The sequence below is a fragment of the Caenorhabditis remanei genome, chromosome X (assembly GCF_010183535.1).
Source record: "Caenorhabditis remanei strain PX506 chromosome X, whole genome shotgun sequence".
In the NCBI taxonomy this organism is placed as follows: domain Eukaryota; kingdom Metazoa; phylum Nematoda; class Chromadorea; order Rhabditida; family Rhabditidae; genus Caenorhabditis; species Caenorhabditis remanei.
The window spans coordinates 9,969,899-9,985,192 of NC_071333.1; the positions used below are offsets into that span (position 1 = coordinate 9,969,899).

The 15,294-nt window shown below is 37.0% G+C and overlaps 4 protein-coding genes across 4 annotated transcripts; 3 read left to right on the plus strand and 1 right to left on the minus strand.

Annotated features, from left to right (window-relative positions):
* Nucleotides 1–618: 618 nt before the first annotated feature.
* Nucleotides 619–2,779, plus strand: GCK72_023933 (uncharacterized protein; the record flags this gene model as incomplete). Its single annotated transcript, XM_053735630.1, has 9 exons — nucleotides 619–722; nucleotides 843–897; nucleotides 1,254–1,355; nucleotides 1,401–1,537; nucleotides 1,586–1,700; nucleotides 1,793–1,965; nucleotides 2,009–2,090; nucleotides 2,179–2,350; nucleotides 2,628–2,779. 9 exons carry the CDS (start codon nucleotides 619–621, stop codon nucleotides 2,777–2,779), a joined length of 1,092 nt encoding a protein of 363 aa, XP_053579196.1.
* Nucleotides 2,780–5,302: 2,523 nt separating this feature from the next.
* On the plus strand, nucleotides 5,303–8,709 carry GCK72_023934 (uncharacterized protein; the record flags this gene model as incomplete). Its single annotated transcript, XM_053735631.1, has 9 exons — nucleotides 5,303–5,422; nucleotides 7,351–7,454; nucleotides 7,511–7,563; nucleotides 7,619–7,758; nucleotides 8,049–8,120; nucleotides 8,173–8,236; nucleotides 8,295–8,360; nucleotides 8,406–8,511; nucleotides 8,559–8,709. 9 exons carry the CDS (start codon nucleotides 5,303–5,305, stop codon nucleotides 8,707–8,709), a joined length of 876 nt encoding a protein of 291 aa, XP_053579197.1.
* Nucleotides 8,710–11,922: 3,213 nt separating this feature from the next.
* Nucleotides 11,923–13,404, plus strand: GCK72_023935 (uncharacterized protein; the record flags this gene model as incomplete). Its single annotated transcript, XM_003092729.2, has 3 exons — nucleotides 11,923–12,981; nucleotides 13,089–13,268; nucleotides 13,321–13,404. The coding sequence occupies 3 exons, from the start codon at nucleotides 11,923–11,925 to the stop codon at nucleotides 13,402–13,404; spliced, it is 1,323 nt and encodes a 440-aa protein (XP_003092777.2).
* Nucleotides 13,405–13,873: 469 nt separating this feature from the next.
* Nucleotides 13,874–14,496, minus strand: GCK72_023936 (uncharacterized protein; the record flags this gene model as incomplete). The annotated part of the gene is made up of 5 exons (XM_003118146.2): nucleotides 13,874–14,004; nucleotides 14,051–14,140; nucleotides 14,186–14,263; nucleotides 14,309–14,386; nucleotides 14,448–14,496. 5 exons carry the CDS (start codon nucleotides 14,494–14,496, stop codon nucleotides 13,874–13,876), a joined length of 426 nt encoding a protein of 141 aa, XP_003118194.2.
* Between the last annotated feature and the right edge of the window lie 798 nt (nucleotides 14,497–15,294).

Sequence of the window (15,294 nt, forward strand, 5' to 3'; positions counted from 1 at the left end):
AGTTTTGAAAATCGTTCTGTTTGATTGCACTGCGCACCTCTCGTGGTTTGATTTCATAGCTAGTGTTAGTTTGAGATTTAAATTGATCACTATCAAAATATTGTTGAGCTGCAAAGTCACAAGTTATTTTATTTCAAAAACACTTTTAAAGTCAAAACCCATAATTTCCGAACAGGAAATTTTAAAGTTATCCTAGACAATCCGATAGAATTTAAAACAATTATTTTGTTTATGAATCCTTGTTTGCTGTCTGGATGAGAGAAAAATCATATTAAATATTTTGATGGAAAATGTTTCTGGTGAATAGAAATAATCAAGTCCACTTGTTCGAGCTATTGACTGCAAAATATTTTTTTTACTCTAAATGTTTCAATTGCAAAAATTATGTTTGGTTATCTTTTTATTCTGGATAACACTATTTGAAATTGTTATATTGGAACTTTCAGATAAAAATTGTTCTTAGATTCTTCAAAAGTCTGTTCTCCATATTCTCTGACCTTTTCTCCCTTGACGTTTATCCAAATTTAAACGGAAATTGTAACAAACTCGATTTCATTCCAGCCAACATCATTTCAAATTTTTTGTTTCCAATTGATGCAATAGCACTATTGCACCAGGATGGCATTCATAGCAAGTGCCTATATGGTTATGCTATTTACTGTACCAATTGCCGGAGTCATTCTCAACACATACGTTTTACGGAAGCTAATACGATTAGCAAGGTGAGTAGTTTTATTGTTTGCAAGTTATCATCACGGGGGCAGTTTTCCTCTTTTCTTATTTTATTTTAAATCTGTTTGTTCATGATTTTTGATGTTTGTTATTCGTTCTCATTCTTCCAGAAAAAGCGTCGTCCGCTTCGAAACCTCGTCAGGATTACCACTAGCTGCCATGTCGGTGAGTTAGTGTGAGGACTAAAACACAAAAGTGAAAAACAAAAAATTATGAAAATATTTCTTCAAACTCGAGCAAAGTGTAGTGGTGAGCAATGTGTAATTAGGGTAGCCGAAGAAAGAATAAAGAAAGTGTGAGACTGCGACAAAGACTCCGTGTTGGGAACGTGAGAATCGAGAAATGATTGAAAATCACATCTAGAAAGAATAAAGACTAGATTTATTTTTGGATTCACTGGATGTTGTCGTGCAAAACAGGAAACGAACAATACCGCATGCATAAAACTGCAAGGAACAGAATGACTAAAAATCAGCGTTCACAGTTAACAAACTATCTTAACAATGTATACCATTTTCCAGATTGGTGACTCCATCACGTTATTTGCTCTCTTAATGCAAGCAATTTTCCATGTTACACCAAAAGGAGAAGTTCCAGTCGTGGTTCTTAGTACGATATGCAAAGTAACTCAACTAAAAATTATTGGTCACATCATTTTTATATTTCAGTTTGGAATATATTTGATTCACTCTACATCCGCTTTCTCTGTTTGGTGTTGGTTTTTTCTATCGGTACTACGATATATAGCAGTGTTCCATCCTTTTAAGTATCGAACAATTTGGCGGCAACCAAGAAATGCGCTCAAGTAAATACACTTTTTGGGTATAGAAATAATTACTATTTGATTCTTCAGAATTCTGGCTGGTGCTGTGGGTACAACACAAATTTATACATTAGCCATCGTCACTTATAGAACAAATGAAAAAATGTGTGGAGAATATGAAATATTTGATCAAAGTGCATGGAAGGTAAGTAAATTTTGTATCTGGACTTGTTGGTTGTCACTTCAAATGATTTATCACTGTGGTGAAAGCTTTCTAAACATTTTGTTTTTTTCCAGCACATCCATCTGGTTGATATATTCCTGTTTTACGCTGTACCATCATTGCTAAGGATAACATTGGATTTCCTGGTACTGATACATTGCTATTCTCCATTTTCTATGGAAGAGTTTGATCGAGTTACTATAGACAGGAGATTTGCAATCAGTGGCCCTACAACTACTACCAAACGGTAGCACAATCTGTTTTCGGTCCGAATCAACATTTTTCTTTAGGTTGTCTCATTCAGCGGAACTGGAAGCTTTGGATAACAAGGCTCATGTTGCACTTGCCATATCAATCACTGCTAACACACCGGTAAGTGGATTGAAAAAAAGTATTTTCAAGAAAATTCAAACTAGTTAATGTTACTTCTATTGACCAATTATTTCATAATCTTTTACAGAGTGTGAAACGGGTACACTACGGGAATCCGAAAAAGAAAACAGCCATGGTTATGCGTTCAATTGTAATTTCTGTTGTCAATCTTCTTCTGAATCTCCCTACACACATTTTCCGGGCCCTGGCTTCATACGACGAACGAACAATGGACCATGAAATTTTTCATGTGTTAGAACGTGAGTTTTGTGTGTTATTCGTCGTGCTTCACAACACATTTCCGGGTTCCCCAAAAAAGAAGAACCAGAAAAAGAAGCAAAATTTTCGATTCTTTGCCGAAAACTCAATTTTGAAACTTCTCTCACCGAACCCATTTTTCTACATAATCCCTTTTTCTCTATTTTTCTCGAAGAGTCGCTATGTTTTCTGGCTGGGAAAGCAACTGGGTCAGAATCATATGACTTACCAAGACGTTTTTGATAATCCAGTTTAACCCTCAAGATTTGGTTTTTTCAGCAATCGCCCAAATGATGTATTTTTCCCAATTTGCTTGCAACGCTTTCTACTTGGCGTCATCAATATACGAAACCAATGGATCACCAAGAAATACAGTAATATCAAGCAGTAATCGACATGTTTCAAGATGTATATCAGAGGATGACGCTTAAGATTTCTATGTTCCCATTGTTTTTTGTGCGGATCAAAATCATACTCTAGGTACTGATACGGATACCTTTCACCTATCAACTCATTTTTTTCTAACTTCTACTTGTATCGTTCAGCATTTCTTGCATCCATTTCATTGTTCTTGTTGTATTTGATGTCAACGATCTCTTTCCTCGACATTCCTTCAGAATTTCTACTCAGTAACGTGTAAAAACTGTGCATTTGTGCACAAAACAAAATATATTATATGTATGAATAAATTATGAAACTGTGACAAATGTCTGAACATCTTCATTGATATTCCAGTTATGCACGATTACAACTTCTGAATAAACACTCATCCATCATTAGTCTTCAGACGTGCAGTTCTGAATATTATTAAATGGCTAAAAAACCGACAGAAGAAGTTACAAAAAACTAAAGAAAGAAAGGTTGCGAAACCTCAGAATTTGAATGTAAGGGTATTACAATAGGGTACTTAGTCCCAAGCAAAGAAAAAAACCAACGTCGGCACAGCTATTATCAGAAAATTCACTTTAAAGCTGGTCAACTGTGTTTTCATCCAAACAACCTAATTTGAGCTTCATACTGTTTCAAGTGTTAAAATCTCATTCTCAAGCATTGACAATACAGACTCACAAACATGGAACACATTGGGTTTCATTAAAAAGTTCTCTCTTACAAAATCGGGTTTTTTATCATTTATTAAATTGTTTGTGGGTATGATTTCGAAAAGCTTCCAATTTTCGATAAAATTTTCGTAGCGCACCCACCTCTATTACAAAAACTCCCCCGTTCTCGCAAAAACAATCGCTGGCAAAGTGGTCCGCGCCCGAGAAAATAACAACGTCATGATCACCCACGTAACCCATCCATTCACTTTTCCTGAATAGCTGTAGTCTTTCTTATTTCTGTCGTTTTTTTTTGTAGCGCATGTTCTGCCTGTTGTCTTCCAATTCTAGCATCACTAGAATTCGAATGTATTATCCTTGAGTTAGCGTCACTTGCCACTTACAAAAGCAATAAACGGTTCGGTTCATTGTAAATGTGGCTTCTTTTTCTCGAAGAAAATTGCTTCCCTTCTTTTGGTGAAGTAGACTCTCCTCTTCAACGGAAATTATTTTTTGGGTTCTTTTCCTCCAATTGCCTCAGTAGCTAGAAGTAACTGAAAGCTCCCACAGATAAGTTGGATTGTCAGAGAAAAGAAATGAACACAACATTCAAAATATACAAAAAAGAATCGGGTGAAATCTTAGTTTATCTCACTTTGACTAGACAATTTATGTTTTTTCGTCATTCTGAATACGAATTTTATTTCCGTTTCCTATTAAATTTCGTTGTTGCTTTGTGGTTTGTAGTAAGTGCACCACGACATTGAAAAAGAAGAGTGCTTTAAAATGACATGGAGAACCTTTACCTCCAGGATGGATTAAATTACACTTGAGAATGAGAAATCCTACATGGACCACAAATGGTTCTAATCACAAACGCCCTTCAAAAGCACTTGTGTTCTTTTTCGAGTGGTTGACCTGACCATCCAAAGTTCAGGAAAAATAATTGCAATATTTTTGAAAGCACTCTTTTCTTGAGACCTCCCGAGGGAGTACTAGGCAACCGCCGTTTCAAATAAAGCTTCGGATAAAATGACGTATAGTTTCGCCAAGTGAGTTTCCTTATGAGGCAGTGCAATATTGAAAGATGAACCCAATAGAAGTTGATACATTTAATATTCATAAGAGTTTGCAGGAGAATTTTGAAACGTGGAAAAGATAGGGAAAAGTTTGAGTACACAGTGGTGAATTATTTAAACTGCACCACATCGGCGACATTTGAGTAAATATTTCGAGCACTTCGAATCTTCCTTTTCAGTTTCACGACATGTCGGAAATGACCACTCAAACACGGAAAATAAAGGAGAAGTGCCGGTGGGAAAATATTCAGATCCCTTTTTAGAAGTTTCCTGCTTCGTTATACAATTGTAACTGGAACTCAACACTCCCTTCTAGAATACCATTTATGTGACGTGAATCTGAATTATACACCTATTAGGTAACTCTCACTGAATATTCATGAATATTTGACTCGCCTTACTTCTCAAAACTAGTGTCTTACTTTCTAGTAATCCAAAAAAAAGTACAAAGTTTGGAAAATGCTCAAAAAGAAAAGACACTCTGGAGTAAACTAAATTAGGCAACCTGGAGTTGTCCCATAGAACAAAGGGGTATGAAAATGAAGAATGTTGGCGAATGTTTGTAGGTTAGAGAGTGTGTGTTGCAGTGAATTCTCTTAGTGTGTGGCCCCTTGGGGAAATGTTTTCAAGTCCAGTGTTCACTACTATAAGCCCCGTTTTCCTATTGCCCAATGTCTCCTACGGACAGCCGTCGCGCCAAAGTGGGCGGAGCGCATTGGCGCGCCCCGTCGGACACGACCGTCGGCGAAGCACAGAGAGAGCAACTCGGTTGGTGAATCAGTCGACGACGTTTTTGGCAGCATATTATTGTGACACAATGTCCTAACTTGGCAATATGATGCGCCTGCTTCCCGCCATCTGCCTTCTGACGGTCTATACCCAAGGGGGACAGATTCCTGTGCCTCCCATATTTTCTCCATGCAACTTCCCATCTCCGATCACCGAACCCAGTTTTGTGAGTTCACTTTTCACTTTTTTCTTTTTGTTTGTTGAGGCAACTGGGTATAAAATGTCTTGTTTTCTAATACAAGAGTCCAGGAGTTGGCTAGGAAAGGGGGTTTTGCTCTGAAAATATGTCGCGGTATCGAATAATATATTCTCTTTGTTTTTCTGGATAACCTCACGTCTCCTTCGTTTCTCCCCTTGTCTCACAAATCACTCAAGCGTTCTTGAACCCGCAATTAGAAACCCAATTATTTTATACTCACCGTTGTACTCTATTTTTCCAACCTCCCTTCTTCCATCCATCCTCTGAACCTCAATATGTCTTCTCGCTCTATATACTTTGCCAAAAAGTTGAACGGCCATCAAAAGTCAACAAAGGAAGAAGCATGAGAAAAGGAAAGCCGCGTGGAAAAAAGACGACGACGCCGTGCTTTTTCTATTTGCATATTTAGCGTTTGCCCATCCTTATGAAACCAATCAAGTGAAAGACAATCGTTTGTCTGCTTTGTTTTTGCAAAAATCTAGTCCGAGATATACTATCTGCCATCATATCTCATGACAAATTTCTTCTCAGGATTAGCACAAACTTTTGAAATTTTTGAACTAGAAGATGCAGGAAGTGTAGGAGGAATCCCGTCAATGATGTGAAATACGTCTTTCGATCCAATCGACGTGTGCTTGAACTGAAATCCTAAGTATCTGAATATTGGATCAAGAAAAGACATTAGTCATTCTCGCGGTCTCCTTTGGAAACCGCTAAGGTGAACGACATTGTTGTCGGGAGGCCTAAACGCAATTTGTGCTCGCCCAAAAACTCCAACTCTTTTTTCTATTGTATTGAAAACGAGGAGTGGAAAAGTCCTCGGCGACAACAAAAAGAAATCTCTTTCTTCCTTTCTCCTTATGCTTCCTTCCTCTTTGCCAGGTTTCTCAAGGACTCTTGTTGTGTCAAAAAAAGTTCGAAAATGTTTGAAGAAAGTTTTCAATTGAGATGAAAATCCAAAAAATAGAGCAAAGATTTGACAGGAAGTGTTTTGGAACAGAAGCTAAAATATGAACATATTCTCACACCAGCTTTCTTTTCTAAACCGACCAATCTGGCTTTGGAATTCTCCTTTGCTTCATTTTAAATAAACAAAAGCTTCACATCAGCTCTATATCATCCATTTTTCGCAGCTCATCACTTTTTGCAAGAGCCTTAGGATCTGGAAAAACATCACCAGTGCACATAACATCACAAAAGAAACGAAGAAATACAAGAAAAGGAAATAGAAATAGGAGAAAAGTTTTGGAAGGAAAAGTTAGTTGTGTGCATCTTATATTCACCAGTATATTCATCAATTCTCTATTCCTTTTCTCTTCCTTTTTTCTTTTTGTTCATCCTGAACATAACATATAGGTTGTAAACAAAAACAGTGAATGAATGCATTTCAATGAGTGAGTCAAGACATATGGGTTCTTCCTGAAAAAGAATCTCCATTCCTTCGATGGACCCACTACCACAATCCACAACCACAATGACAGATGTAGACATACACAACTCACAAAAAATGATATATGTGTATTTATTTGATGTATCCCATCTTCCATTCTTTCTTTTTGAGATGCAGAAAAAAGCAAAAAGAAAGAACCGGGATCACCAAATCAACACTATTGCGTGTGGCACGTGAAACACTTGTTAAAAAAGACATATGCATGAGAAAAAGTCACTATAGTGTACTCGAAACCCGGGGAGAAGAATATGTTATGCATATGAAATTTGAGGTCTTGGGAGGTTAAATTAGGATGTGCCAGAGGACATAAAAAACGAATATGAGCTGGCGAAAAGAAAAAAACTGATCCAATTTCAGGCAACTCAAAATAAAACACAAGTAAAAACTGAAGATGACGTGGGCGCTATTCGATTATCAGAAATATCACAAAATCACTGTTTTGCAGCATCGATCAGTTTGCTACACTATCCCACGCCTACCATTTGTTTGTGATCTACATCATCAACTCGCCTACACAAATGTGCATGGAATCGAAAAAGCATACAACAAGTATGTTTTATACTTGGATAATCCAATTTCGGGTCATATCAATTTGTCATTTTCAGATATCGATCATTGTTCACTAACGGCAATTCATCCACTTTGGCTGTTATAATCAGTTCAGTTACACAGCTGTTTGTACCTCCCGGTTAACTTTTCCAATCTAATTTCAGCTAAACAACTCGAGCAGCCTGCTTCAGCCAATGAAGTCATGAAGAAAACCGAGTACGCGTGCCTCTTCGATAATGAATGCGACCAGATTGATGGAGACATGATCACTGGAATTGTCGGAAATGTGCGGAAGTTTCTCAAGGTTAGTCTGGTCCATTGAATAATGGGAAACATTTTACTAGCAAAGTGTTTAGTATAAAATGTGGAGTAAAGTGGAACAGGAAGAGGAACCCAATCATTTTCTATTCCATATTTCTATTCAATTGAAACTTTTTCTGTGGGGCAGGTTCAATATGGTTGAATGATTGTTGAATACCACAATAAAAATAGAAAAATCGTTGTTTTTCTGCAGCTTATCGGGGGTTGTGAACGGAAATTCAATAAGAACACAGATAATTGTTTTGAAACCCTGATAAATTATCATTCTTATAGATTTACTCCTGGAAAGTGTACGAGCGATGGTTTGGTGTGTCAGAGTCATGCTCAAAGACTAACTTATTAGCAGTGAGTTGCAAATTCGGCACTCCTGAATTCCTGAAATCTTCCTATTTTTCAGCTCGTTGTTATTGACGGAGTTGTGAATGACGCCCGGAAAATTCCTTACGTGAGACTGCACACAGGTACTTGTTGAACATGAAGCAAAACACAGGTTTTTGTTGATCACTTCAATTATTCTAGGTTCTCACCGACTTCGAGTCTTACTACCCAATATTCAAAGCGAAGTGAACAATGCATTGGTGCAAGGTAGTCGCATAAATTAGTCGGTTCGGAATATATTTGTTGTTTCAGGTTGGCCGCTGGCTAAAGTTATTGAAGATCTTGTGGATGATGTTGGATACGCACTGAAAGAATACTATGAACTAAACGGGGAACAGAGAGATCATTCCGTACCACCGTATGTCACGAACAAATATGAGAGTTGATAATTAGGTTTTAATTCAGATGGGCACGGAATCTTTTCCTCATATGTTTAGCTCTTGTGATCACAGCACTTCTCGTGGAGTGGTACGTTGTCAGGAGGAAGATTGGAGTGCAGAAAAGTGGTTCCATCAAGATTGCATCCGGAAAGAGCAAAACTCATCTTATGTTTTGATCTTAATTGCCTAATTAACATCCATATCAGGCATTGTACATTTCCATTGATTATGTAACTGATTTTAATAATTCGATTAGTATCCCGGGTATAAAGTTGATTTCTGAACAGTAAAATGTTTGTTAGATTTTCAGTGAAGCAGTCTACAATTTATAACAGTTGACGACTTATTTTTAGATAATGAAATGCTTTCAAATGAAGGCAAATTGTAAATTTTATAAATTGCTTATGAGAGTTTTTTCTATGGCAAAAACAAAACCTATAAACTAAAAATTATCGAGGATTTGCTAAAATTGATATTCAAGAGGTAGATATCAATAAAAATACTCTTGTCGATCATATCTGGAACACGGAGAAATTGAACTCACGTGTATTCGTATCAATGAGGTACCATTGCAGACGTAGTAAACTATTATTGATACTATCTGTGCTGGTGTGAACTTAATTTTTCCTAATTTTCAACTCACAACAGGATATGATACGTATGAGAATACATCTAGAAACTCTTTGTCAAGGAATCAAGCTCATCTCTGTCGAACAACAATTATATAGGAACACACTCTTCAAAGAATTCTGGGAGTTGACCTGAATGCTTTGAGAAAGTGGAAGAAAAAGTTATTGATTCCGATTTTCAGTATCAGGAGAAAAATTATCACTACATATTTGTTATTCGGTTCCGAGAATTGAAAAACGTCATTTGTCTGAATTGTCGAGATTTTAAACAGTTATCAGGAAACATTCTTAGTGATTCTGTAGCAAAATATTCACGTTCATAACATTTTCTTTATTTTTGCAAAGTAATTGGTGTTAAAAAACTGTGCAACACTTGTGGCTCAAAGTTACCTGACCATATTAGCAACGAAACTCTTGTTTTCTCTTGAATAATCGGAAAAAAGTATTTTCGCAAGTTAAACTGAACTCAAAGCTGGCAGTCTGATCAAGTTTTTTCTTGAAGATCACTTGTTTTCAGAACAAATATCAAAGTTGTATGCACTACATTTATTTAATTGGGATAAGTAGGTAACTGCGATGACTAAAAATTATTCAAATTGTTATTAATCTCATCACAATTTTGGACATGAAACTTTCAACTCAGCTTTTCATTTCAGTATCCAAAAGAAGAGATCATTGAACAGATTTTGTTCCAACATTCAACAGTTGATTACACTGCTAGAAAACCAAAGAGCACACACGGTTTATCTTTTAATTCTCAACTGTAATATTATTGTATCTTAAGGCCACAAAGGCCGTGCAATTCTTATCATTCTTTTGCGTCTTTCAATGCTCGGAGACAGACACCACCAGGCATTGGTCGTGATAAAAACAGCCCACCATCTCTTTACCCTCTATCATTTCATATCTTTCAAGTTAGTGAGAGACGCTGTACTTTTTCCTCCTGATTTTTTGAATCATTTCCCATTTGCTAGTATTTTTTGGCAGAGATTACGATTAGCGATATCCAGCCGTTGTATTCAATAGCGCATTTGAGTACACGTGCACGGATACGCTCATCGTTTTTGTATTGCCACTTCGATTGAGTAAGTTGCATTTTCCAATATTTTTTTCTCAAAATTGTCAAAAATCTTCGTTATTTCCTTTGCCGGTTACTTGTCATAGGTAAAAATATGACTGATATCAGATTTTGGTACCAACTGTCTTGAAAAGTTGATTAAAAGTGTAAAAAATGTAAGTTCATCTGGACTTTGGCGGAATTGATCTAGCGTAGGTCGCACTGGTACCAGTGGAAAGATTAATTTGTTTTGCTGGGTGGAAATAGTGTGCGTTGATTAGAAAATATATGAAAGTTTCAGATATGTTTCAGTCTGGAATCAGACGTGTTGTTTTTGTCTATTCATTATTCTTCTTAAGTTTTCGAAACATTTTTGCAATGCCATACATTCGAAGGATTGACTACCCATCACAATAATTAACTGCGATCAGGATGGCCTTACAATAAAATCGTCTATTGCCTAGTCTTCATTCCACGTCTCACCATCTGCCTTTCCAAGACAGTATAACACATCTGTCATAGCCGAATCGACCTGGAGACACACTTGCACCATTCATTCCCTCAACACACACAACCAACATACTAACCTCTCCTCTCTCATCTCTTCTTCAGAACACACGGCCCTTTCCCTCCTCATTTGTCCCACTCGGACGACAAGAGCCGACCCTATCGATCGATTTTGACTGCACTACGAGTTGTGGGACACAGTCATCGTTCGCTGTGGGTTCTGTTGAGTCTGCGTCTCTTTTTATCAGTTCCCTTTCATATTCCACATCAGTTTGAACAGTTTTACACTAGCTTCATCTTCGGTTTTGTTATATAAACCGAGTGTAATTCTGATTGTTTCATCAAGGTTATACGGCGTGAAAGAGTAATGGCATGTGTTACATTCTGCGTCGTTGCTGACCACTCTCCTCAGCAAACAGGCCAGTTGTTCATTGTGATTTCTTTATAGTGCAGTGGTCCATTATTGATTTCGTATGTAGATCAGCAAGCATTACATTCTTGAAACATCTACCAAAAAAAATATTTATTTTATTTTTTTCAGTTTTTTTTCAGAACTCTTGCATATTTTCCAATCCAAGCGTATACTTTTCAATCTAAATTTTTTTCATTCGTTACGTGTCTAACCTTCCTGGAATGAGACTTTTTCAACATATTTTCTTAATCCCAACTTTGAGTGCCATTTGCAACATGACTAGTAACAGATACGGGCAAGGACATGCCCTCCGTTTCACAATATATCCCGTTCACGGCGCAGTAATGTACATTCATCTAGTTACTCTCATCCAGCATACTATTTTCTATGCTTCTTTATCCGCAATGCCCTCCTTCTGTCACTCTTCATCCCCTTTTAGAAAATCCCTTTTGGTTCATCGATACCACCCAAGAGCAGAGACGGCATTTCTTTCCTTTCTCTCTTTTTCTCATCAACACGGGACGTCTTGTCCTTTTCTTTCTCGCCGTGTTCTCACTTTTCTGCCCGTTGCTTTCGCTTTTTTCCGTGGAAAAGCGGAAGTACATTCAACTCATAGCCAGAAAATAACCACATTCGTTTCTGTTTTTTAAACTTTTGTCTTGTTTTCCTGTCTGGAATGAATACAATTTTTTTGACTTATCAAATTGAAAAATATCGTACCGTCTTTTGGGTTTTGAATAGACATTTTCTGACTAATTCACTAATAAATAGCTTTTCAGGTGAAATGTCTTCTCCGACTCCACCTCAAGACACCTCTCTGGAAAAACCTACTTCTGAGGACATTACTCCAAAAACTGATTGCCCGGAAGACTTAACCAAGGCATCTACTAATGAGTCAGAAGAGACTCCAACTCAGCAATCGGAGCAAATTACTGAAAACGTTGTCGCCGGACAAAACGATAATGAGGAAGCGTTAGACATGTCGATTGGAAAGAAGGATCAGGTTGAGCCAATGGAAATCTCTGAAGAAGGAAACGATAACCAAAAAGAAGAGTCCAAAATGAATGAGCCGACCAAAGATGTGGACACTAAAGAAATTAAGTCGGATGAGAAAACTTCTGGTGAAAAGGAAACAAAAACTGAAAAGGACATCCAGAAAGCTGATGGTGAAATTTCGAAAAATATTCAAGATGCTGGTAAGAATACTGAACCAGAAAAGACTGATGAGTTCGAGAATAAAGTGGAAACTGAGAAAAGAACAGAAGGAGAAGCTGCGTCTGAAAAAAGCAAAGAAGAAGTTGTAAAGACAGTTGAAGAGACGGGAAAAGAAGAAAACCAAGAAAAAGATACTGTATCTGCCGAAGATGCTGAAGAAACCAAGTGTGAAGGAGACATGATTTCAGACAAAGCGAAAACTGATAAACAAACTAAAGATGAAGATGAAACATTTTCTGAAGAATTGAAGGAAGGCAAGACCGAGGAACAATCAAAAACTGAGAAAGTAACCAAAACTGAAGAAGAAAAAACTTCCAATGAAGCGAAGGAAGATAAGAATTCTGAAAAAGAAAAAGACTCTGAGGAACAGAAGTCTACGGAAAAAGACAACGCTGAGGGGGATAAGGGTGCGGAAGACACCAAGATGGAAGTTGATACAGCTACCGAAGACCAAACGGACAAAAGCAGCAACACCAAGACTGAAACAGGTGAAAGCGCTGAAGAACCAATGGAAGTTGACGGAGAGGAGCCAGAAGCTAAAAAAGCAAAGGTGGAAGGCGAAGATGTCAAGACCGAGGAACCACTAGCTCTTGATCACGCCGCTACTCTTGTCAAAAAAGAAGTTTCGGTAAGTTTTCCCCCACATATCATATACAGATTCTATTAGTTTTTGAAGATTCCAAAATTCTAGTTTACCACTTGTTTTATTTGTTGTCTCTAAACGCATTTTTTTAGGCTGCCATCAAAGTCTACCAGAAGTACTTCGACGATATGAAACTTGATCAAAAAGTCACTCAGCCAAACATCTCGAACTACATCCGTGGTGTCATCCTAAAACGATTAAACTCCAATACTGTTCACATTGACGGATACCTCGCAAGAATCGAAAAGGCAAGAACGAGAGAAGAGTTCCAGGTGAGTACTTTAACAGAATCAAAAAAGACCCCTACTAAATGTTTCTATTCAGACTCTGTATGATGAAATTACTCTCTTGATCAAGAAGGCTCGTCAGTCTCAAGAAATCAACGATTTGCTGGGACCTCTCTACTAAATTTCTTCTCATCTCCGTGTCATTTTTGGATTTTAAGTTAAAAAAAGATCATCTCAACTTTACGAGTTTTATGATGATTAATTGGATGATAAACACATTTTTTGGTTGAATTCCACAAGATTTGATGACATGTTACTTTTACAGAGCTTGGAAGACTAGAGAAGTCAATCAGGACTATCAGCAGGATTAAAAGGCGGGTCAGCTACAGAAAAAAAACACAATATTCATGATGTGACAGCATTTTCAGATCATACTAGCATCGCACATAACCGATATGAGCTAGGTACCTTTGGTTTAGGAATATGTTGCTTACATTTAGTTTCTAGACAGTATAAATCACCACAAAATTACAAGTGGTTATGAAGATATGATACTTCGGTTTTAAAACAGTCAGACTGAAAAATTTAAAAAAAAACTAAAAATTAAAAAAAAAACAAGATATTATTTTAAACGTAGTTAATCAAACTATTTAGCTTTGCAGTGGAGATCTATATTCTCCTTGCTCAACGATTCGTGGTGGGTAAAACTGTCCGTAGTCCACGTATGATCGCGAGCCAATAGTGAGATCATTGTTTAAGAAAATCAAGGGACGAATTGTTGCTGAAAACATACTGTTTATGTTTCACTCAAAACGTTTCGCACTTACGATAAGTCGGATGCACTTGCTGACCAGCGGGTAATGCAGTCTCGCGATTCGTAACACGAGGAACTCCTGTAACACGAGCGACTGGAACGCCTGAAATGTGATTTCTGATAAACATGTTTTAAGACAAAATCTTACTGTAGGTTGCAGTAGATGGGCCATCTGTAATCTGATTGGGTGCACGTGGAACTCCTCGTACAATTGCTACTGGTACATCTGGAAGAAGCATATGGTGAGAGTGTTTGTCTGTCTTTCACCTACGACGTCTAGAATCTGGTGGTGAAGTGATCACATGAGAGGACGAACGTGAAATTCCTATAACATAAGCAACAGGAATATCTGCAATGAAATTTGTTGCGGATTTTAAAACTTTTTTTGAAAATAGGTTTCTTTGATTTACCTTTTTTATCAGATAGTTTTTGATTATCACACCGTTGGCGATTTGACATAACGATTCAGCTGAAACACAATCAACCATACACAGGAATAAGAACATGAATACAAAAATGAGAAGCGGCAGTCTTTTGGTGGACATGTGTTCACCAAGTGGCGCATATATTCTATGTTAGTTGTTTCAAGGTCATTAGTTAATGTTGAAGAGCAAAAACGTCTGATATCTGAAGAAAAATGAAATCACAAGATCTTGCTCCTGCAAATTGAAACAAATGCCAGAAAAAAGCCATTTAGCGGTCGTTCCAATATCAGAGGGAAGCGGTGACAAAAGTTAAGGAATGTGCTGAAATTTGACCAGATTGATTGGAAAACTGTTTGATTGAAAAACAAAAACTCTTATGATATATTGATCAATGTTGAGCAGCAAAAATCGAATTTCAGTTAATCTGCTTATGTACAGTACTCTGATATATTCTAGGCGTTGTTTTTATCTTTCTTTGTTTAACATTCAGAAAAAAAATGATGCACATTCATCAGCCACTCTAAAAAGCCTCATGTTTTTTTTCAATTTTTCTGATGTTTCATTGAAAAACAAACAAGATCCAATTATCTCTTTTAATCACATCGGTACTTCTGGTCAATTCATTATTTGTACATTTTTGTTAACAGTATTGTAATTCATCTCTTTATTTCAGGTTTATGAGTTATCATATCCAAACGATTATTTTCCCACGGGAATAAAATTGTTCTTCTCTACTCATAAAATATTGCTTCTACGCGACTATTCCGTTAAAAATCATATTTTTTTCCGGAGAAGCCTTCTTTCTTCTTTTTCACCTTATTCGATTATTTCC